General features: G+C 43.2%; 1 protein-coding gene across 1 annotated transcript in view; it reads right to left on the minus strand.

Annotated features, from left to right (window-relative positions):
• Positions 1–24,888, minus strand: part of JAZF1 (JAZF zinc finger 1) — a 185,404-nt gene extending 160,516 nt beyond the window's left edge. The window contains exon 1 of the mRNA XM_059487268.1: positions 24,692–24,888. Within this exon, the coding sequence (XP_059343251.1) occupies positions 24,692–24,806 (115 nt within the window). The 5' untranslated portion in view covers positions 24,807–24,888. The remainder of the gene's footprint in view (positions 1–24,691) is intronic.
• Positions 24,889–25,462: the final 574 nt, after the last annotated feature.

The following is a 25,462-nucleotide window of genomic DNA, read 5'->3' on the forward strand; positions in this document are numbered from 1 at the left end:
TGCTTTTTGTTATGCATCCCACCTGAGACCCTGGCCACACCTTAAGGCCCTAAGGCTTCCTACACAGAGATAACCATTTACAGGAAGTTTCCTGCTGACAGCTCTATGTGCATTCTGTCTCCACCAAGGCTTCATACTAAGAAAGATACCTGAAGTTATGCCTTGAAGAGAGAGGAAGCAGGACTGAGACACGCAAGGTCTCACCTGTGCACGCACACCATGCTATACCCCAAGCTCCGCAGCAAAGTCGTCCTTACTCTGTTCAGATTTGCTCAGTTTCCTTCCTAGAGTCAGAGGCTCCAAAAGCTGCTGAAGAAATGCACGTTCAAAGCTACCGACACATGAAAATGAGGAGTATGCAAATAAGAATTAGCTGCCTGAGCTCTCTTTCCAACCACATTGCACCCCAGAGGCAAATATTTTATTAATTTTTTTAAGACATATAAAACAAGATGTGAGAAAAAGCTGTTTTAATCAGTATTTTCCTGTAAGGAATGCAACAGGTGCCAAGAACTGAAGGAAACCCACATCTGCTCCACTGTGACCGTAGGCCCTGCCTGATCAGATTTTATAAAACATATTTTGCACATGCATGGATTACTTAGAATTTGAGGAATGCAGCCCATACCACTGGGAGACCATAAAAATACAGGGAATCTGCAGTCTTTCCTACAGCATGGAGCTGGAATGCCTGTGCTGTTTAAGCACTGCTACAATAATAGTAGCCCCAAAACTACTGTCAGTGTGATTAATTTCAGTGGTTTTCTCACCCTGGCCAGAAAGCTGCGAGGTTTACATGCCACACTGAAACTTTTAGCTCTGCATAAAGGGCAGAAGCCCTCCTGCCTACTTCACCTGGCCCTGAAGGTGGAAAGATAAGAATGATCACTGCTTTTGGGAGGGACTAAAAGGGGCTAATATCAGGCCAGCCCTCCTCCTGGGTTTGCAGAAGTTTGGATGCCCAGGGATGCTCGTGAGTTACTGACACGAGTAACAGCTGCTATCTGTGTCTGGAGAGCTCACCAGGCTCTGACTGACTGCCTGTGAAAAGCTTTGGGGTACATGAAGTGAGAAGGACCATGTAGCTACAGCAACATTGTGTTCTGCCTGGTTCAGCAGGGTGGGGAGGCAAGAGAGCCTCTATCTGGCCTTGTAAGGAGCTGCATTCCTTCAACTGCCTTCTAGCAGGTTTCAGGGGATCGCCACATTTATATGCGCCACACAGATAATGCACTTGAAATGCTTTGGGACTGATATGAATAGGAACTATTCTTCCCTTTAATTAGCATTTTTGCCAGATGAACACTGCTGTGGAGTGCCAAGCTGTGGAGTCCTCCTACAAGTTCCAAGAGATACACAACTGACAGCCAGAGCGTATCCAAAATCAGAAGATTTCCTTTTGCAGCAACAATTCGTTTTGCCCACTTGAATGAAAATAACACAGTTATCAAAATGATCACCCAAGATAAGGACAAAACCAGGGTACTACACAAACCCTGAGAGGTTACACATAAAACTCTGCTGAATTCTTGGGCAGTGGCATGATGTTCTTTGAATGGTGACTAACATTATAAACATTGAATACAGAAAAAGAAATGCATTGTCACTTCCAAAGAGATATAATAAGATACAGAATTTATGGGTTTTTTTAAAAGTCAAACAGCTGATCCTACCTCTGATCACACACACAAAAAGTAGTCTTGGGTGGCCATTAGCCAAGAGAATTTCTCCAAAACTTAAGGTGAAGTTATAACCAGTAGGAAAACTATAAATCTAGAATTATAGACAAGATGTAAGTTATACTATTTGGGTGTTGGTGTTCTTGTATTACCAGATGAATTGCCAATAGAAGGACAGTATAGATTAAGGGGAAAAATACAAAAACATTGGCTTGTTTCCTAGCAACAGCTCAGCTAAAATTACTTAACATTTCTACTCAATCAAATGTAAATTTGACTATGTTATCCCTTAAATGTTGATTATAACAGGCCTTTTCAAATGCAAATTCAGTGTGTAAAGTGAATGTAAACGTTGACAAAGCTGACACCAAAATCTCCTGATTAACATCATTTGCATGTACACAGCAACATTATTACAAACCTCCTAAAGACAGAGGGAAATGAAAACTGGAGCGAGAATCACCTTCTGTATCATCTCATTCTTTCCCACTTTAAGAGCAAAACAGACAGAAATGTAAAGCCTTTTGGACTGCATGTAAAATTCCAACAGTTTAAAAGTGCAACACAGTAAGCTGTACCTGAATGCTCTTCCTTGTGTTGCTAGCAAGTACAATGGGTGAAAAGCTCTGGTTTATTTCTTAGTCGCAGAACTTGAGAATAACACATACAGCACAAGCAGACTGTAAAGATCATAATACCATGTAGCCACTGGCACCCAGCAAGTTTTCTTCCCTCTTTTACCTGCAACTCGTGCATGAGAAAAAACAGGAGGAAGGGGGGGAAATGATTATATGTCACTCCCAAAGTTTGCAAGTTTGTTCTTTGCAACTTAATCAGCTCTGGGATTAAACACCTTAGTTATGCGTGAATTCATGCAGGGCCAGATTATTTTTGCCTCAAACATCTAGAAGAAGCTTCAGAGAGGATGTTAACACGTTTCCTCTTTTAGCATTTCACAACATGCATGTTGAGGTGTATTATTTTACAATAATGTGCATTGCATCAGGTTGGTTTACCACTCGTTAACCTAAAGTCAACAGGAAGCTGAGAACAGATGCAGTGTTCCTTCAGCACAAAGCAAGTAGCCAGACTAAACCTCTTAAACTGAGAGCATTTTCTAGTAAAAACTACCCACCACCCTTCCTTAGAAGGATACTGAGCTGAAACACAAGATCTTACATCTACAGACAACACACAGACTTATCACTGGCAATAGAGATTTTATTTTCCACACTGATGCAGACAGGTACCTTGCTAGCTTGCTGAGATACACACATCCTTGTCCAGCACATTGACACGATGAGAATTTGCACAGCATCAGCTACAGCCGTGCAAAATGAACAATTTAGCATTCACCAGCCACGTCCTAATCTTTCATGGTGCTATGTTTTTTAGGAAAAGCAGAAACACTTTCTTCCTCCACTGCACAGCTTCTTAATAGAGCTATAACAGGCCTGTTGAGGATTATCTTTTCTCCCCTGGATTAGATGTGCTACTTAAAGTATTTTAGACAGGCCATAATCCACTCCCCCCTACACCCCCAAGTTGCAAATTTTAGCCATGTCAGACTAAAAGTTTCTAAGAAATTTCTAAGAAATCAACAAGCACAACAGCTGAGTATTGGGAAGGCATAATCAGTAAAACATTTACATCCATATCAAGCACAAATCACACCCATCTCAAAAAGCCAGTTCCATCTCAAAATTACAGTTCTGGGACAGAGCTGGAAGTGAGTTTTGGACTTGGCCTAAAGGGTAGGAAGGGAGAGAAGCCCAGGAAGATATAGGCAAGAATACTTCATCCTCCCATGCCAACTCCTGCCTGCTACCCCACTGCTTACAAATTTCTATGTGCCACACGAGGTTCAAACTCGTGTTTGAAACAGAGTCCAGTTTTAAAGACAGAGCTCATGTCTGGAGATGCATTCTGATGACATGAGCTGGTTTTCAGTGAAACCTAAAGCAGCTGGAGTTCTACATCTTACCTCACCCTCATGCTGCACATTTGCTGCTCCATTCAAATACAGCTTCTGATAGGAGAAACAAGGAGATGCAGACTTTTGGGAAAATCTTGAGAAACTATTTTATTTTTGTTTGGAAACTTTCCAAAGGCACTTTTAGTGCCTTTTAGTATATACACATGAAAATTAATACTGTTCTCTCTTTATTAATACATTCTTTCAAGTGACTTTTACAGTCTGGAAGCAAAGGTCAGTTACACTGAGTTCCAAGAATCCACTGCACTAAAAAAGTGACTTTATTTGACCATATGCTACTATAATTAAACATACAGGAAAATAGTCTTTGATCTTCTGGCTGTCTTGGACAAGATGGATAATAATCCTGTTTTCACAAATGATGATTCTAGTTGGAACCCTAAAAAGTAAATCTGAAACACCTACATCATGGATTTAATGCTTTACCATTAAAAATACCACCGGGGCATGTGATATGGCAGCTGTGTGTTGAAAGATCATTTCCTAACTGGGCTCTCACCTCAGAACCCTGACATAAGAGGCTGGGGAACTCATAACCATGATAATGACTGAAGGAGCAGTTCTTGAACCAGCAAGACATTTGTAGTTGGGAACTCATATAAATTACTCTCATGCAGCATACAGTTCCTGTAGAAAAAGCTCAATAACATGAGCAACATTTGCTACAGAACAAAACTATGTAAACAAAACAAAGGCAAGATGTGCACAAAAAGTTATCCATTATTCTACACCATATGGGCTATCACTACCAATGAAGTTCCACAGACAAAGATTCTAAACAACTGAAACTTAAAAATCAGCTGAAATTAGTTGAATGCAGACAAGGAACCACCTAGCAGCCTGTACTTCTGTACAGAGACTATAATAGAAAGGAACAGTCTCATAGGAATTCTCAAACTAATTGTTCAGCCTTAGGTGAGGTCCAATGGACACTACTAAAAATTAAGAGTACACTTATTCACACTTCACAATACACTAGGATCCTCATAATCAGGAAAAATGAAAACACCCTAAATTAATTAATGGCACTACTTTTACAGGGAAAAAACCTCCAAAAATTTATTCTGAATAAAATGCTTGAAGTCCATAGCTGTACATGTAACTGCCTATCACATATGCTAAGTGGGAGAATTCAATTCATTATACTTCCAACAACGACAGACATCAAAGTTAAATTAAGAAAAGTTTTATTACCACTCATCACGCCATTAAAGACCAGAGCAGGTGAAGTTAAAGGTTCCTCCTTGATTTTCATATGTAGCACAGAAGTGCAAAAACCATGGTAAACTCAATGCTGAAAGAGGAAAACTATAAAAAGAAAGATGAGAAGAAGAAATAGCTCAGATTTAGACAGGTATTTGAATAAGATTTGGAAACATCACAGAAAATTCATTTTTAAACATTTTGTATTCTTAATAGGAGATCATATCAGTTTTTTCATCTTGTAGGCAAACCTCTCTAGATTTAAGACAAGCAACAAAAATAAATTAATCCCACACACTTCTGACTATGTGCTGCTCAGGAACAGAATGGTGACACAGAGGCATTGTCCTGCCTCATGACTGAGACAATCTCAGAGACTCACTATTCATGCTCTCAACAAAAAGTTGGGAATATGTGAGGCTGGGAGGGGCCAAGCTTGAAGTAAATAGTCATAAGCAGTCCTCATGACATTTCTTAACTCTACCTGGCGGCCTTCAGACAGACCACAATAAGGTTTGATTTATAGAAAGAGAAACTACACTAGATCCATGCCTGTGATTTCTGCCATAGCTTCTTTTATGAGCATAAGATAAGCTATCTGATTTAAGTTTAAGCAGCTGCGGCAAGCCTCCTTCAATTAACCAAATACTACAAATATACTTCTTTCCAGTTACCCCATCTAAGAAAGGCAAAGGCTTATACTGAATTTATCTTAGCATGCATAAGTATAAGCACACTAAAAGAGTACAAGGATGGGGAAAATCACAGTAATTAAGGGACAGCCTGTTCACCAGTGCCCACTTTGATCTTTAGCAACTTGACAACTGAACTTGACACTTCTTTCTGGGTGAAAAAGCAATTAATTCAGGAATCAGAGTATGGTTTGGGTTGGAAGAGACCTTAAAGACCATCTATGTGTCCCACCATGAGCAGGGATGCCTTCCACTAGATCAGGTTGCTCAAAGTCCCATCCAGCCTGGTCCTGAACACCTCCAGGGATGAGGCATCCTCAGCTTCTCTGGGAAACTTGTTCAGTGCCTCATCACCCTCCACGTAAAGAATTTCTCCCTAATATCTAATCTAAATCTACCCTCTTTCAGTTTAAAGCCATTACCCCTATCTTATCACTACACACCCTTGCCAGAAGTCCCTCTCTAGCCTTCTTAGGGGCCCTCTTTAGTAATGGAAGGTGCTGTAATGCCTTCTGGAGCTCTCTCTTCTCCAGGCTGAACAACCCCAACATCTGTGGAAGTGTACTCATACACAGGGTGCTCCAGCCCTTTTGTCATCTTTGTGGTTTTCTCTGGACCCAGTCCAGCAGGTCCACATCCTTGAGCTGAGGACCTGAGAGCTGGATGCATTTCTCCAGGGGGGCTGCCCCCAGAGCAGAGCAGAGGCTGGCTGGTCGCGCTGCTTTTGCTGCAGCGCAGAACACATCTGGCTTTCTCTGGGCTGAAGTGCACATTGCTGGGTCATGTTGTGCTTCTCCTCCACCCACACCCCCAAGTACTCCTCTGTAGGGTTAGTGTCAGCCCATTCTCTGCCTAGGCTGTACTTGTGCTTGGGATTGCCCCGACTCATCTGCAGCATGACCTTCTTGAACTTCAGGAGGTTTGCACAGGCCTGCCTGTCAGGGTCACTCTGAATGCCATCCCCTCCTTCCAGTGTGTTGATGTAATGGAGCTGACTTGCTGCCTGGAGTGGCTGCAATTCCTTTGTGCTACCCTTCAGGATCTCTCCTGCTGACCTGCAGTCCATCTCCAGGCTCTGGGCTTCTCTTGCTGGCACTGGCATCAAACTGGGTAGGAGTAGGATGGATGGAACTTCCCCTCCCCCACCAACTTTAGTTTAAAGCCTTCTTCACATCTTTTAAGACAGCTCTGTTTTAAAAGAACTAGCTAATCTGTTCTTACTAGCAAATGTAATCCTCTACCCAAGCATCAAAGACTCCATTTAGCTCAGTTCTTGAAGTTTATAAAGAACTGAAAGGATACATGAGGCATGGAAATTAAAAACAAAATAGAAGAGAGGAAGCAGGCTTGCTAACTGCAGGAAATAGGACTTTTTCTACAATCTCAGCTCCACCACTACTTATGTTTTATTCATCAATTCTACTTGCAGTTTTTCTCTTTAGGCAAAGACAACCTGGCAGCACCACCTTTTTGTTACTCCGAGTCAAATATAATCCCAGATCATTAAAAAAGAGATAAAATACTCCTCAGACCCTTATTAGAGACTCAGGAACCTTGTTACCTTGTTACCCATCCAGGGTGCCCATCTCTGGCTCACATTCCTAGGGTTATTTTTGGCACCTTGGACCGGTCCAAGCACACACAGTGAAGCCAAATCCTATCCCTTCACAAGAGAGACAGAGAGGCAGTTTACTTTTGCTGACCTCTAACTCACAGCCATTTTTGCACTTCCCTGAGAAGCCACCATCCCTGTTGAAACTGTGCATACCTGCCTTCAGCATGCTCCTGCTACTCTGACAGTCTCAGGAGTTTTACTCACTTCATAGAGCATTCTTCTGGTCTTCACAGAACTGGTGTGCTGTCACTTTTCTCTCCTCCTCTCCACCTTCTTCAAGACACAACTTTTTGAATTAGTTTTTTTCAAGCCAGGTTCAAGTATTACTAATGCTATACTGCAACAGCTTCTGGTTATCAGTGTCAAAAAGTCAATTATTTACTGCCAAACCCATGGAGCTACAAGTAAGAATGTATAACAGAGTCATCAAGTTCTACTGTAGCTGTAGATGATGCATAGTAAAGTTGTTCAATGTTTGTCACATCAAAAGCTCTAACCAGATAAACTTTAGAATAGGAAAATTTAGAAAGAAAAGAGAAAATCTAAACTAAAGAAATACAAGAATGTGAAATGGGAAAGACGCCAAGAAAGAAACAGAGCAACTAATAAAGATAAAGTCAGAAATGGTCTCACAGACACTGCTCTGAAATTAAAGCTCACAGACACAACACAAAGCTTAGAAGTTAAAACACATGGCTGCTGGGATAAATATCTACAGTTCTCCTCACCTGCCCACATATTCGGACCATTTAAGATTTTCTCCTTCAGAACCAAGGTGATAGTTATCAACCTGAGATAGTTAGCAAAGCCTAAGCAGCATGATTTGAATTATAGAAAATAATGTCAAGAGTATAGTTATTTTATCTGTTAAGAAAAAAGAAAAAAAATTAAAAGGCCATCAGAAATAGAAGGTATTTAGCTATTCTAGAGTAAACTAATTTTTGAATTCTGTGATCATGCCTCTTTGAACAGGAAATTGCACTTCAGTCCCTTACCCAAACCAAAACCAAAATATTTATTTACATGTCACGTATTTACATGCAGACAAATGAACTATAAACATCCTTCCTGCATGCATATGTTTGGGTTTATATATTTATGTATAGACTTATTTATAAGCCTAGATCTCCTGATATCCTCAATGGAATCTTTGCAGCAGAGAAATCATTCGTGTTCCATCCAAAAGTGCCGTGGATCATCCAAAGGTTTCACTTCTGAGAGCTGCAAATTACCTGCACAAATCCTTCCTGCCCACACACCTCCCTGGCATCTCGCAACAATTCCTGTACGGAGGAGAAGATCCAGCCCTGCCACTAGCCCAGGACTGGTTTCACCTCTGCTCCATTGTTTGCTGAGCCACCTAATCCTTGCATTTCTAAATGGAAATAACACATTGCCAAACACTAATGCTTATTATTACAGTCAACCAATTAAACTGTAATTCTACCATTGTTATCCACCAACACTCTTCCTGCTTAAGTGCAAGCTATGTTTACTTTATTACTGAGGAGCTCAAACATTTTCTTTCACAATAATGTATTCTCTTCCTCTTCCCTGCTAAGCCAAGGTGAATGCTCATGAATCAGACTAATAACCAGAACAATGTTTTCATTTCTACACTGATATGAACAGATGCAGAAAAACTGAGAATTAGTATTTTCACCAGTTTTAGGATCCGTAGAAAGATCCTGTAAAAAAGGGAAGATTTCAAAAAACAACACCCCAAACACAACACCATCACCTAGAGTTGACATTTTCTTATCTTCTCTTTTACAGTATCACTGCTGAAGCTAGAAGTTCCAGATCTGTTAAAACAAATGAAATTGCCATAAAGGAAGAAATTAGATGGCAGAACAGGTAACAGACCTTACAAAACCTCAGGCACATTAGCACTATATAGATACAAATATTTTGGATTTCATTCCAATTTGCTCTGCAAAAAGCCTTTCCCTTATACCGCTAAACAGAATCTGCACCAATAATGCTGGTTCACAGTTACACAGAAACAAAAACATGTAAATTCCACTTCTACTCTGTATTTAATAAACAGATTAATTTCTTCTGTGGTCCATATATAGACAGAAAAGTGCTGTCTAACTTTCACAGACAATGCTTTATCTGTTCACTTATAGTCAGTGAAAGCAGTCAGAAATAAGGAATAAAAATACAACTCCTAATCCTCGATACAGCTCAACTATTTTTAAAACTGCATGCAGAGAAGTTATGGAAGTTGGAAACAACACAGAAATCTCTATCTAGTGGTAAGGCACTGGTGATTTTTAGAGCTCATATTTGGCACCTTTACTTCTTTAGGAGCACTGTATATATGATGAGAAGGAAAACTTAATCCCCAAACCTTGTATTCACAGCTAAATATGGAGCGCAGTGCTGGTAACCCACACTCAGGAAGCATGGAACACTGTTGTCATTATCCTATAACCAGTTCAAAATAGCATGGTTAAACTGACACCACAAGTTTATATCACCAGGAAAAGACTGTATTTATTTGAAAGTCTTACTCCGCATCAGAGGACCTCTGTATATGCTGCTCCCTCAAAACTTGAACTGATAAAAATCAGCCCCAACCACATACACAAACTCAGCATGAGACTTGCAGATCACAAAACATGTAGAAACTTGCTGCTTCTCAGGAAATGTCTACAACTGATTGTCAAATTCAAGACTGAATGTTAAATACCACAAAATACCACTGCACTGCTTATCTAACTCCTTAAACTGGGACCATCAGTGTGATTATCTGAGCACTTGGACACAATTGACAAACATGCACTTCACAGCATATCTCATTTTTACTACATTTTTGAGGCAGGCAAACATGCTTCTCTGTTCTCCTCCAAAAAAAGATTTCTGCTGAAATCTGCACCTGCACAAGACAGCAAAATTGTTACTCAATCCATTCTCATAAGGTCACATCTCTACAACATATCCTAAGCATCAGAAACAAAATTATATCTTTTATAACCAAAGTTCCTACTACATTAACAAGTCCAACAAATCACAAGGTATGCATGTTCTTAAACACATTCTCCAGCACAGAAACAGCTCTGTGCTTTCCTCTGTGCCATCTCCAGAAACAGCATCCAGGAAGGGAGGATGGAGCTGCCTCCACTCAGATCTACCTCTTGCTACCACGTCTTTGCTTTCCTCAGGCCATCAGGAGGGAAGAGCTGCCAGGCTCAGTTTAGTCTGCAAAAGTTCTACACATTAGTACCGTGGATCAGTTTTGTTTTACTAAACCACAAATGTCAATTATAAAAAGCACATAGGACCAAAATGAGACACCACAACAGACCATCAGTTTTCAGAAGGTGAAGAGGTCAGCACCTCCTAAACATCAACCCCCCACAAAAGTATTTATGATGATTATGCAAAACTAGGATACAAGCTGTCATCCCCCAAATCAGTGGTTTTCCCCTCCCAAAGTGAAGAAAACTGTGTATCTGCAGGCACAGTGGAGTGTTACAAACAGAGCAATGCAACAGTTGCGCTTTGCTTAGGGATGGACAGCCCGGCAAGCACCACACAACCAGAGGCACCAAACCATGCTGGTGTCTCAGCATCAGCTGCTCTCCCTTGCCCATATGATGTCTCACCATGAGCTATCACACGGGCAAGCTGTGTTTCATGGAACTTGCAGGGATATGTGCTCAGCTTCAAGTGTGTTCTGCCCACATAAACTGGTATTGCTCAGGACACGATTACTCAGGAGCTCTTTTGTTTGTAGGAAGCCTTTTCCTCATCCTACCACACAATCATGACACCACACCAACTAGTAGAGAGCAACGAGACAGGAGGACTGTGAGACTTCAGCTTTATCTTCCTAGTAATCAACAACGTATGTTACTGCACTGCGTTGCAAGGACACAGAGAGAAAGCAGCTCCTCTGCCATGCTCTAAGACATTGCAGGGCTCAAAATATGTAACACAGAACAGTCCAAGGTGCTTTCAAATGGGGGCTGGTTCATATACTTGGGAAATAAAAGTCTGTCTTGGAAAGGAATCCAAATCAGGTTTACATCTACTCAAATTCAAGCATGAAACCTTCTGGCAATGGACTTAATGTTTATATTCTGCTCTTCATAAAATGTAAGGGGAAAAAAAAAACCACAGTCCAAACCCAAAACAATAGATTTGCTTTTTTGAGTGCTTATAATCAGCCCTGCCCACTGGACTCTCAAAACTGCCACCATGCAACGATGTTTGATTGCTTAACACCAGAGGTTCAAAGGTGGGAAGCTTCAGTGGAGTCACAGTGAGGAAATCAGAGTAAGTCCACATAAACAGACTGCTTCCCAAACAAGCTGTCATTAACAAATCTGTTCTACTACGCTACCTACCCACAAGGTAGAAAGCAACAAAAGGGTATCCAAAAAGGGTATCCAGAAAGGAAGACTTTCATGATCCTGACAAGAAATGGCAGGAAAAGATAAATAAAAAGAAAAAAAAAAAAAAAAAAAAAAAAGGGCAAAAAGTCAGGTCTACTACAATAGCAACAAAATAATGTTTGTTTAGAAAGGATGGGCTACCAGCCCAACATTTAACAAATCCTAGGACTCCAAAAAGGATGGCTTTAGAACTGAGCTTTAAAAAAAGGCTACAATATTCTGGAAGAACAGGAAGAGGATATGACATATCTGAGAAGGAGATTGCTTACTTACTAGAAATGCTTCAGCACCCACATTCAGTAACAGAACCATGCTTTTGGACTAAGCACTCAGTGCTCAGTATCCTGAGCAGGAAAGCTAAGCAAAATAATTCAGCTCTCAGATATGTAAAGCTGTGCTTCAAAATGAAAATATAGAAGGAAGTTATCCACACCTAGATCATTAATGTAGCTCTTAAGGAATGTGATCTACACAAAATGAGTTAAAAATCAGCAGTTTGACAGGTCAGCTGCAAGGAGGGAAATTCAAAAGAGGTACTGAGGTAGCTTGAAAAGACAGCTACAATAACCCATAGAATTGATCTGGTATCAGGATGTATTTAGTAATATAAACAAGAAAGGTTTTCAGGATAACTTAGATAATGACTTTATAGGCAATGAACTAAGAATACTTAAAACATCCTTTAAGAGCTCTGAACCTCATCAAGTACAAGCCTCAAGCAGACTGTCTGAACAGCCCCAAGCATTCAACCTCAAAGTGAGTAAGGAGAAAGAGAGTAGCCTGTATAGCTGCTCTAGAATTAGACATGTGTCTGCCCAGCAAGAAAAAACATGGTTTATTTTCAGGCAGGTAACTCTGCAGCTTATGAGACCCCAACCAAGACCTCATTTTAGAAAGCAGACTCCTTTGTTTTTCACAACCTCCTTTTCTCCCTTGCTTCAATTCCAGACTTTTTCATCTTTACTCCTTGCTATAATCTGCTTCTTTATTTTCTCAGGCAGCTTCTGAATTTATCCGGTTAATACAGAGGCCTGAATAACACAAGTACATTATACCCTATTATGCCTATGTTCAATGTCCTGTTCCTAAGCCACACCTGTTCTACAGAGCACCAAAATTAAATAAATTAGAACAATCAGTATTCACAAGAAAAGAAGGCTTTGAGACTTCACAGGACAAAGTGGTTCAGTGGTTCCAGGAGAGAAGAGCAGCAGCCATGAGAAATGCTCCAATCGACCACTCACCTGTGGAGCAACAGGAGGAGAGACGAGAACAGAACGAACAGTCAGAAGGTGAGCAGCAGGTGAGCACAGACACCAGATGGAGACTTTTTAAACTTTGGGTTTTTAAGCAGTGACAGAACAGTAGGCAATTTCAGATTTCCCTACAAAGCCTCAATCGGGCACCCACCAACTCCACCTCATGTAACACCTTTCTAGATGGGTACATTCTCTGCAAAGGCTAAATGACTTTGGGGCACCAAGCACCACAGTCTGGGGTCTGTGTGTACATACAGCAGAATGCTCTGCTGAGCATAATTCCTTATCAAAATCCAAACACTGCTGGAGCAGAGTTTCCTCCATGTAGGACTTATAATCCCTTTCTTTAAACCACCAGCCAGAGCTTGGCAGGTAAGCAGAAGTGTCAGGTGATGAGAGGAGTGAATAGCAGTACAGAACAGAAGAAAGTGTAAAGGTCCAACTTTGCTCCACAGTCAACACTGATAAGAAAAAAAAATAATTCCAAGTCTGGATTTGTATGATGTTTTTTCAATCATAAAAGAATGAACAATCCCTCACAAGTGTCTTCCCAAAATAGAGATACTGGAAGGTTTGGGTTTTTCATTCCTACCTCCGCAATTTACTATCTTGTATCGATTTCCCAAAACAGAACTAGTATGTGGGGTCTTCCCAACCTCCTCTCTTCAGTTCTCTCTTCTTCTCCCAACTACCTGCAGCTCTGCAGGCTTCTGAAAGAAACAATAACCTGGTCTTCAATTACAATTAATATTTTTAAATTACATGCAGAAAGATCAGCATAAATTGTTCCTAATTATCGACATAGCAAGACTAATGGCGTACAATGAGTGCATAATAAATTTTAAATTATTACACCACGCAAGCTGACAATACTTTCTAGAGAGCTGTATACTCAATTCTGTCCTATGCTTCTAGTCACACAACACCACAGAGATTATGAGCAAATACTAACAGGCTTTCAATATGTATGCACACCTGCTACTACAGAACAAGCAATTGCAAAACTGTGTGCTTGGGCTCAATCTTGCATTCATGAGGTATCAAGTGTTTTTAGTAGCCACTTACACCATTGTGGGCAAAACTCCAATCCTTTCCATTTTTAAGGGGTTGAGCTTTGTGGGGCAGAGCAAAGGGATTTGGTTTCCAAATGCAGATGTTATGGCTCCCATACAGGCAGGGTCAGAGAAAAGGCATTCCCTCACTTCCAGAATGTTTGGTGGTAGTAAGCAATCCTGTGTGACTGGAACACTGTGCCATTAGCAGGAACAGAAGGGTTCACTAACTGCACACCCACTGCATTTCTGAGGTCAGTGGGATCAAGTAGAAATAGGGTGACAATGCTACAGGAACTACACTTCCCATACAAAAAAGAAACAAAGAAAGAAGTCAGGCCACCACTGAGAAAAAAATGCAGTTATCCATTAATCCAATGCATCTCCAGAACATTCATCAAGTTTATAAATGCATGCCATTTTTGTTATATTTGTTTCAATATTTGAAAGGCATTTGAGGCCATATAAACAATTCATATAGCAAGATACAGCAAGAGCAGACATAGAACCTCTTGCCCATCTCTTTCACAATGATTTCTAACTCAGAGTTATGAAAATGGCTGCAGAAATAAAATTCTTCACGTAAAGACTGCTCAAAGGCTTTTTTTTTTTTTTAATTTCATTAAAATCCAACCACTTAATATTAAAACACAAGAGTGCAACCAAAAATATCCACAGAAAGTAGCAGCAACAAATTCTTTTACCCCATCCTGTGCATTCAACTATTGTTACATACCTGAACAAGCTCTTGGTATTTACCCTGGCTCTGGAAGCAGGTTGAGCAAGCCACTTAAAGTCCCTGGCATATAACTGTGTCCCAGCTCACAGCATCCAACACAGACTATCTCTTCACTCAATCTGGTCTAAAGAGAGCCCTGGGTGACTGCCCCATGGTAACTGTCAGCAAAGATGAAGTATTTGTTTTGTTCTGATGGCAGGCTCTTCACAGTCACAAAAAAAAAAAATTTAAAATTAAAAAAAAAAAATCTGCCAGGAATAAAGGGCTTGTTCTGGATACATGAAATGAGAACACTAGGCACAGGTAATTAAATCTCTAGATAGGTCTCCTAAGAGAGAGACCAAAGTCTAGAAGCCCTGTCGAGAATGGCTGCTGAAGACAAAACAGATAAAACATGAGAACTGATATAGCTATAGTGTCAGCATTTCTCATCTATAAGAGTATTTAGTCAATTTATGAGATTTTTCAAGATAAAAAGAAAATACTGTTATTACCAATGCCAAGAGTCCTACAGCACAACTAGAAAACCTCTCTCAAGAACAGCAAGTGCTCACAACAAGCCCAGGAAAATGAAGACTCCCTAGAGAAGTGCTGCAAAATCAAAGTACATACAAAAAACTCTATGTAACATTATCTTCCCACCCTCCTCACTCACCTTGCCTCATGGAGCATAGAGCACTTAAAACTACAGTAAGGATCACAGTCTTCCTAGTTCCTCCCTGGAAGGATCTGCAGCCATGGATTTTATTTTAAACACATTTAAGCTTTCCTTTTCCCTCCAAATATCACAGTAGTTACAAGCAATTTTTAGTGAATTTGTTACTGTCAGCTGCCTGGTCCATGCTGCCACATCCATGGCACTCTGCATTTGATGAATAACCCCCAGCCTGGGCACACAGAGCAGCATACTTCTGAGTATCTCCCCCTCTCTGTGCTGCCACTGCTGTGGAAATTTTTCACTCCCCTTCCACAAATCCATCTTCTTCACATTAACATACTTATTAAGTGAGCAGGAAGCTCTTGCAATATGGCCCAAAACAATTTATTAGACAGAGCGGTTATTTGGGGTTTTCCTTAGTGGTTTTTCACACATCTTTCTCCATAATCTACTCTATGCAAAAGAAAAAATAAAAAAGTTCAGACAACAAAAGCTCAATTCCTCAGGAGAAAGAGGAACCCTCTGCAGATACCCCCAGAGCTTAACAGGATAAACAGAAAAGCTCCCTGGTCCCAAACTGAAATAAAGATGAGTATATGCACGATTCACTGTTACTTTCTGCATCAGAATTGAGATCTTAACAACTCTCACACCACCCAGTTAACCCAGTATAACCATCAGGTAGCAGACTCTCCTCAACTTCACAGCAAGTTATAGAAGCTGCAACACCTCTCCAAAATATTGCTACAAAATCAGGTAGACTTCAAGGGCTTCCCTGTAAGTTTGTCATCAGATTTACTTGTGTCAATGTCAGTTCTTTGATCTGGAAACAAAGGAACCAAGGGTAGGCTTCAGTAATCTGTTATGCAGCTTTCACCTGCCAGCAGGCAAACATCTGAAGTCTACATTTAAATGAATTTAGAGGTCACTTCCACAGCACTGATACACATACTCTGATGAACATACACAGCAGGATTACATCACAATAAATGACTGACATAATTAAATAGCATTGTTTTTGACACTGAATGCCCCTAAGGGGCTGAGTTAACATTCATGTAACTCATAGCAGAGAAACTGGATCTCTTGCATTTTAAATGTACCACCTCCCTGTTTCTGGGTTATGGCTTCTATTGGGGTAATTCTCAAAAAGTAAGATACTGACTACATTACACACTGCTGGAGAAACAGGTGATGCTCCTTTCCAAATCATACTGGGGTATTTAGAGGTTCAAATTTTATTTACGGAGTATTTATTATCTGTCAAAATATGATGAGAAAAAAAAATATTAATTTCCACAAGGAACTGAGACACTTGTAGCTTACTCAAGGTTTACAAAGTACCTGGGGCAGGTATCTCAGAAGTGTCCAAATATTCTCTAAAACTATAAAAAGATTTTGTAGGGCCAGCTTCAGCAATGCCTGTATTTAAAAATGAAATTGCTCAGGTTTTCACATTAAAAAAATCTTAATAAATAAGATGGCATTAATTAGCACACAGTGAAATCTTTCTCAAAATCAAAAGAAATGTTTCAAAATTCATCCACAATCAAGTTCTAATCTCTTTGTACATAAAGAACTGACCAACTTGGCTCCAAAATCTCATTCAATTTCTCCCTTAAACTGGTAAATTTCTTCTTCTGTGTCTACTCCGTCCTTTGTAACACAAAATGGAACATTAAAAAGATACAACTAACACCTGTAGTTAAGTCAGTTCAGTCTTTAATGAAGTATAGTGTCTAAAATGAAACTGCACAGTAGCAATACACTCCATCCTGTGCACTTAGGAGAGACACAACAAGTGCGGTGTCATCAGCATCTCTGGTGAAAAAATCCATTCCCCTTGTTTATCACAGCACAAAGTTAAGAAGAAGCCTTGTAAGAATTCATGGAACACAAATATTAATAGCCAAGAAAATAATCATTAAACCATAAATTGGAATATTTCTTCTATTCTACAGCTCTGAATATTGGTCCATCATCTCGTAACTAAAGCATAATGAACTGTATGTACTCTCCCAGAGCATTTCTAAAAGTCTCAAGATGGAATTAGGCACTGGGTAACAGGAATTGGTTGTTTAATTTTTAATGTGAAGTTATTCACTGAGACAGTCCTTTAAAACCAAGGACCCTTCATTGTTAAACACAGCTGATTCATCAAATCAATTCTCTAATTGTCGCCATTTCAAATTAACACTAAAATCTTTGTCTCTGCCTTCCTCAAAGTGTACAGAGCAGCTATTTTCTTAGATGGTTATCATCCAAATTTTGAATAACTGGTGCTTCCTACAGATAAAATTAATTCTCAGTGAAAAACAGCTTATTCAAGAAAAATAATTATAAATAAGGAAAAAATACCAGATTCAGGAGCGATGTAAAATGCATACTGCAAGCAGCAGGCTTGTGGTACTTCCTTCTTCTGCATTAAAGTATTCTGCAGCTTGACACAAAATACTTCTGATTACTTGTTTACATTTGCATTATATTCTAGAAGAGGAAGGAAGGGTAGGTAATACTGTCTCAGACTGAACAGATGTTTCTTCATCTTCCGGCATCACCCCTTCCTCAAATAATTTTTTACTATACTATTATTATATTTTTCTACAATTTCATATTCCTCAAGAAATGAAGTGAACAAAATATAATTTGACTGCCAGACACCTGATTATTTTACAGTTCTCATAAGAACTGGAGATTAGCTATGAAAACATCCTCTCAAAGCCTGAAGTGCAGACATTATAATCACTAAAATTTCACCACAAAGGTAAATATGTCCTATACAAGAGAAGTGTAATGCCACTGCTACAAGTTACCTGATGTTTCTTCAGGTTTTCATTTTCCAGCTCTTTTGTAAACCTGCTGACATACAAGAAGAACAATCCCTGCCAGTCATATGGATACAGCACTGCAATGGGCCTCACCCAAAGCTACTCCAGCAAGCAGAGGAAAAAGGAAAGATCCCTATCAGCTTTATGTGAGACCTTCAATCTTAAAAATGAAAAATCAGTTTGCAGCATGTTCACAGATGTTTGCTTTCAGTCCTTCCTTCCCAGAAAATATATGACTCAGGCTTTACACCATCAAACACTTTATATCTTATCCTCCATGTACTTGAATACCTCAGAGCAAGAAAAAATGTCATGTCACAAAAGTATGAAAAAAAAATGTTTTATTCTAATTTTAATGACAATTCCATTTTCCTCCATACAATTAATATGTTCTAGAATTTGTTATAAGAGTCACATTTACATTTTATCACAACCTATACTCAAGCCTAAAGAGCAAAAGAAGCCATACTTCTAAATGCAAAGTTAACCAAAAACCTGCTCTGCTCAAGATCACATGTGAGGGCAAACAGTGCTCATTAGATCTTTTAGTGAAAAAAGGACTTTATTTGATAGAAACGCCTTCCTGAGACAGAAGGCCCTTCCTCACCATACCAACTTGCAAAGCAAATAACCAACATCCTTGGAAAACAGATCCTTCCACTTTTCTGTGAAATGCATTTTAAATAAGAAAAATCTACAGTTACAGAAGTACTGGGCAGAGGATGAACTTCAGCTAAATGTAGCCATAAATTGCTTTCCATGAACAACAATTAGTACTCCTGCTGAGGCAAACACACATATTTATTTGTTTATTTTGCAAGGACGCACATTCATGCACATTAGTGGCACATAAGTATGGCTCTGTCCTCTGATCTCGAGATGCTGATGAGAGCACTCCATGTACCTACCTGCCACACCACTCCTGGTGTGAAAAGCCTGAGGTTAAGATCCACCACCTTTTCAAAACAGCCAGCCTCAACTCCAAATGTTAAATTACACACTGAGCAAATGCTAAGAGAAAGTTACATGATGGCAGCCACTTAAACTACATTCACACTCTCGTGAAGAGAACACACCCTGTCATACAGACTTAGGTTTTCCAGGCCTTGCATAGATGCTGGTGTGTAGCCCCTCATCCTCATCTTTAGCAACATACAACAGTTGCATCTTTGTATGCTTGTTTTACACAACATGTGGTCAGATCCAATATAGAAGCTGCCACCTCTGTCAGACTGCACTTCATCCAGGCCTGGGCAACACAGCAGTGGGGAGCAAAGCCCACATTTTAGCAACACCAAATGACATTTGAGCATGTGCTCACAGCCAGCACATCATCCAATACCTGTAACTATCAAGGTGAGGACACCACACTGTTATTAGCATGCCTGAGAAAACATTGAAAGTGACAACTTTAAGAAAGCTACATGCATTCAGCCAATGGTTAATCCAACCACTTGAGCTCTTTGCTGGGGAATCTGGCCCCTTGATTGCATAATATTAAGACCTGAAGTAACTGAAGGCAGGAGATGTCAAAGCAACCACCAAACATGGAAATTCATAAGACTCTTTCTCTCTCCATATGACCTGAACTTTCCAGATGGGTAGTATTTTATATGCAAGGTTTCGGTCTGTCTTCTGCAATTATTCTTTTATGGAGGAAGTTTTATTTTTCCTGCTAATCCCACCACTTACAAAAGCAGCTGCCTCTACTCCCACAGCAAGTACTGTTCTGTTGCATGACCCATCCTAGTATTTGGGAATCAGTCAAGCTTGATGAGAAGCTCCTAGTTCCAACAGCAATACTATAAAAATATTCCACTGAAAGCTGTTCAGCACTGGGACTTCTTGCAAGCCTATAATGAAATGTTCAGCAACACTTGATCACCTTTTTTTGTGCAATTACTGTATAAGCAGATGGTCTCTTTTTTCTCCCTTCAAATTGTAGTAGTTTCAGTGAAATACAATCCAAAAACTCTACTTCTAGGTAAGAGTCTAGTCTTCAGATTTATGTTTTGTCTCTCTTTCTACCCACTCTTTTACCTCTTCTAGCCCACCACCACATGTTTGGACACTGATTTCATTTGCATCTATTTCCTCAATCCTTGATGAGCCTCAGGAGAAGCAGGATTGCTCATATCAGCCAAAGAGCTACACAGGTACATACACCACGTCAGCACTTACCATGAACCAAGTGACCACACAGTGCCTCACACAAACAGCAACCTCACCTGATTTTAAAGTATTTTACTACAAATACCATGCAAAAATTAAAATAAATGTTGTCAAAATCTGATTATGAGATTCAGTTTAAATATCGGTCCTTCAGCCTCAGAGTAAACTTCATCTTAGCAACTAAGGAGCTACCTGACTCCACTCTAAAGAGTGCAGTTCAACTGCAAATAGACTGAGGGAGAAACAAACTGGGGGAAATTCTACGAACAGCTCAAATTCCCCAGAAGGCTAAAGTATATTTTCAGAAACACTCAGTGGAAGCAGTTGTGCTGGTCCCAACATCACAGCTGAAGATACTATGCAACTGCAGAAATACAACAAAGTTTGCCAGGTTGTCACAGCTGAGTATTTGGCAGTTCAAAATTGGTGGGTCTTTTTGTTCCTCCCTTGACATTACTCAGGGGAGTTGAGTCCATTCCATTTGACAGTCTGAATCTGGCTAATTGTAGTAAATTTGGCCTTTTTCTCATGGACTAGAGATGTCAGAGAAGTCAACCAAGCTACCTGCAAGGGGTCAGAGCAGAGAAAACCGAGAGGGGCAGGGAGACAGCCTAGCAAGGCAGGCCAAAAGCCCCCCTTCTCAGCACACTTGTAGAGAAGGTAACGGCACTTCAGGTTGCTTGGACAACGTGCTGGTAGAAAAAGCGGACAGAGAGGCATTTACAAATCAGCAGTTTTAAATCAACATCCATTTCCAGCTGTGAGCCACAGAAAATGTGAGTACACTGTTTAGTAGCATTGCTACGGACTGCAGAACAGTCTCATTGCAGAGGACACCAGTAGGGCCTCGCCTGCCTTATGAATGACCCCAGAGCAGTGTTTCCGAGTGAGCCCAGTTCTTCACAAGTCTTTGGTCTATAAATGCAAAACCCAAAAAGAAGCTGATGTGTTGATGCACACCCAGCACCACCTTGGAGTTGAATACTTCATCCAATGGCCACAACTCTCCTAGATGATATGCACTGATACTTCTCCAAGTAACAGGGAACTTCTTACTTGGTCACTAAGATGTAGGTGGAAAAAAACCCCCAGACTATACCACTGTATACTGAATTATTTCATTAAAATATGATTATTTATTAGTTTCATTAGCAAAGAAAGCAGCTGCAGAGTTGCTCAGAAATGCCTCCAGAATGCCACAACGTTTCACAGAATGACAGAACCGGTAAGGCTGGAAGGGACCAGCTGGAAGGGACAGTGGGTCATCTTAAGGAGGGTCATCCTAGAGCACATAGCACAGGATTGCACCCATTTGCTTCTTGAGTATCTCCAGTGAGGCAGACTCCACTATCACTCTGGGCAACTTGTTCCAGTGAGTAGGCTCCCACATGACAGGCTCCTCATGTTCAGGTGAGAATTCCTGTGCATCACCTTCTTCCCATTGTCTCTTTTCCTATTTCCTTATGCTAAGCTGAGTTTTTTTTTTTTCCAAAGGCTGACCAAAAAACCCCAAAATCCCTTGATTAAGTGTTTGCTCCCACTTTTCAGATACACAGTACAGCTCTGTGAAACAAGCACATTCCTACCAGCGCTCCACTGATGATGTGAAGGATTAACCCATCCCGTGAGAGGTGGCAGAGCAGCAGCACCGCAGCAGCCAGACCACCTAGAGCCTGTGCCATACACGCCTCCCCACACACAGCTGTTTGCAGCATCAAGTTTGTTATCTGTGTTGAAACACCATCTGCCCAGCAATCACCCACTTCAGTTTAAACTAATAACGCAATATAACTCAATCAAGTTTTCTTTATTCGTGCAGCACATGCTGAATGTCCAAAGCAATCTATTTTTACGCTATTTTTACGTTGCATGTTACTCTTTACTCCATGTGCCAAAAAATACAGTCCGTTTTTATAGCAACATATTTCAGTGCACATTTCTAGGCCTGTATGATGGCAAAAGCTGGACACTGTTTTCATCACACATTTGCATCATCTGAAAAAGTAATTCCAACAGAAGCTCCTATTCAGACAATTAGTCCTATATTTCTCAGTTGCTTTCAGAAAGGTTAATCACCTTTTGGCTGAGCACTTATCTGGTGGGTTTTCATAGATGATCATCCTTTAGGCTGTGGCAGGAGTTCCTTGCACACACCAAACCACAGAGTTGAGCCTTCACATAAGAATTTCGGTATCACTGGCTCAACTCCCTCCTGATTTCCCCAGCATCTCATACAGGTAACGTAACATTGCCACATCTTGTATTCACAAACAGGTGAAGTTCAACTTGCTATCATGAAGAGGTGAAACATTAAAAATTAAGCATGAGCAACTTTTTGTCATATCCCAGAAGTTTGTACTCAAATCAGCTGCTTCTGTGACACTGTGCGCAGAGCCTTAGATGTGTGTCCTGGAAGCCTTGGCAAATGACACACTCTATTAAATGTGGGCTTGTTCAATCGATAACACTCTAACTTTGAGAAAAGGTAAAAGTAATGAATACTGGCTGTAGCACTAAATATATAATTATTTAAAATTACGGTATTTCAACATAAAGTTCCGTTCTGTGCAAAGAAGTCTCAGAACTGCTGATCAGGACTCAAACAGAAACACACACACCATGTGGGCAGAGCTGTATCTTCTCTGACACCCTGTGGGCTGTGGCACCTAAGGGCTGATAATCCACTCAAGGGACGTGTAAGACAACTTATGAACTTTCATGTTGGGGAACTGTTTCCCATAAGCTTTTCTGGTGTAATGTGATGCACGGTATAGGAAAAGCTAAGAATCTGAGATTAAAAAAACCCAGCAGTATCACAATGGTATACCTGCACCATGTCAAGTAATAAATTACACGGTTTTGCGGTATGTGGTTTTGTTACCTCACACCAGGCATCGTGATAATTATGAGAACCACACCTTTCATCCTGCTGACCTATAACGCTACTTTAATGTAACGTTACACTCGCAATTAAAGCTTGAGTGCTTTTTTTCAGGTATTCAGGCAGGCTTATTAAAACTTCAATAAACTGAAATGCATGCTAGCTTCGACGTTTTGTAGCAGTACTACTTCTTCATGCTTCTAGCAAAACACTTAGTCTCTAGGTACTTAAAACTTCTGTATTTTTTCTCCTAGTTTTAAAATTTAGTCTGCATCAAAGTAGTACCTTTTTTTGATAGCTTAAGCGCTGTATTTTACCAACAAAAAAAGAAAGTCGGGACGATGCAGATGGGAAGGAGGCAGCGCAGCCGCCGAGGCAGCACACCTGCCGAGGCGGGAAGGTGCGGGGAGGCGGCAGTGCCGCGCCCGGCTGCGGACGAGATGCTGCTGACGGCGGCCCCTGCACTCCAGCACGCCTGAGGCGCGGCCGGGCGCGGGCAGGCCGGTCCCGCCGGAGCGGGGAGAGGGAAAGTTGGCGCCCGCGGCCGGCCGGAGCCGCGCCGCCCCCTCCTCCCCTGGGCGCCGCCCGCACCGCCGAGGGGCGGCCCCGGCGCCCCTGCGCACGCTCCCGCCCGCCGCCCATGAGGCGCCCGCGCCGGGAAGGCACTGACGAGTCATCGCCCCGCCGCGTCCCCGCCCCCGCGGCCCTGGCGGGACGGGCGGCGGAGGGGAGCGCGGGGCGGCGGCCGCGGGGGTAGCCCGCAGGTGATGCTCCGGCGCGGCCGGGCCTGGGCTCTGCGGCTCGGGGCGGCGGATCCCGGCCGGCGCGGCCGCCTTCTCCTGCCGCCCGCCCGGCCCCGGGGGCTGCGCCGGCCCCGCCGCCGGGCGCTCCCTCCACGCCCACCGCGCCGCCGGCCCTGGGCTCCCGCACGCCGGTGGCTCCGCCGAGAGGCTCCTCCCGCGCTGCGGCGGCCGGAGCGCGACCCGTGCTCGCCGCCACACCTAGCAACAGCGCTGACAGGACGCAGTGGCGGCGGCGGGAGGAGGAGGAGGAGGAGGAAGCGGAATGGCTGCCGCGGCGGCGGCTCCCTCCCTCCCCGGAGCCCTGACAGCCAGCGCCGGGGCGGAAGCAGCAGGCGGCGTGCTGTGCCCGTCCTCCTCCTCCCTCCTCCTCCACCGCCGCCGCCTCCTCCTCCGGGCTCCTGCGCTCCCTCCTGCCAATGCAAACTAACTCCCCCTCGCCAGGGCCGGCGGGCTGCACGCCTCCCCCGCACCCACCCATGCCGCCGCGCCGCACGCCGCCGCCTCCCCGAAGAGCGCTCCACGTCGCCCGCAGGACCCGCTCCTGCCACTCCACGCCCGCCGACCCTCCTCCCCCGGCGGCCGCCGCGCCCCGGCTCCCGCTGCACCTTGTGCCCCCCACCCCGCCCCGCGCCGCCGCCGCCGCACACGCGGCCCCCGCGCACTCCGCCCGCCCTGCCCTGCCCCAGCCGCGGCCCCGCGGGCACTCACCGATGTGGTTGTCCTCGATGTGCTCGATGAGCTCTGCCAGGGTTGGGAAGTGGAGCCCGCAGCCTCCGAACCTGCAGGCGTTGGAGAAGAAGGAGGCGGCGGCGATGCCTGTCATGGTGTTACATCGAGATCGCCCTGCGGTGCCTGCTCTGCCAGGGCCGGCGGCGGCAGGGCGGGGAGAGGCGGGGGCAGGGGGGGAACGGGACGGAGAGAGAGAGAGATGGGGAGCGAGAGAGAGGGTGGGGGTGGGGAGGAGGAGGAGGAGGTGGCGGCGGCGGCAGCAGCAGCAGCAGCGTCGGGAGCGGCGGAGGGGAGGGACGGGCTGGGTGGGGGGAGATGAGGCAGCCGCAGCTGGGAGGAGGGACCAGCGCGGCTCTGTAACAGCTGTGCTGCCCCGGCGGCGGCCGCCGGCGGCGGGAGGAGCAGGGCACCCGCGCCGCCCTCCGCCGCTGGGGGACACCGCGCCGCCTCGTCCGGCCCCGCGCGGGGCTGGGGCACCGGGGACAACTTTCCCCCTGAACCTCTCGGAGGCAGCGGCGGGGCTGGGGTCTGCTCCCGCGGCCGGCGGGGCGAGGGGAGATGCTCCGGGGCAGTTGCTGGGGCCGGGAAGGTGGCGCCCGCCCCGCAGGGCTCACCCAGCCGCCGCCCGGGACTTGGCTCCTAACGCGGCCGTCACCTCCACCCGCCCGGGGCGGGGAGCAACCAGCCCTCGCCGAGGTCGCTAAGCTGATGGGCGGTCCATCCTTGCCCAAGGGGGGCCGAGGCCGCCGA

Source organism: Ammospiza nelsoni, chromosome 1 (assembly GCF_027579445.1).
Source record: "Ammospiza nelsoni isolate bAmmNel1 chromosome 1, bAmmNel1.pri, whole genome shotgun sequence".
NCBI classification, from domain to species: domain Eukaryota; kingdom Metazoa; phylum Chordata; class Aves; order Passeriformes; family Passerellidae; genus Ammospiza; species Ammospiza nelsoni.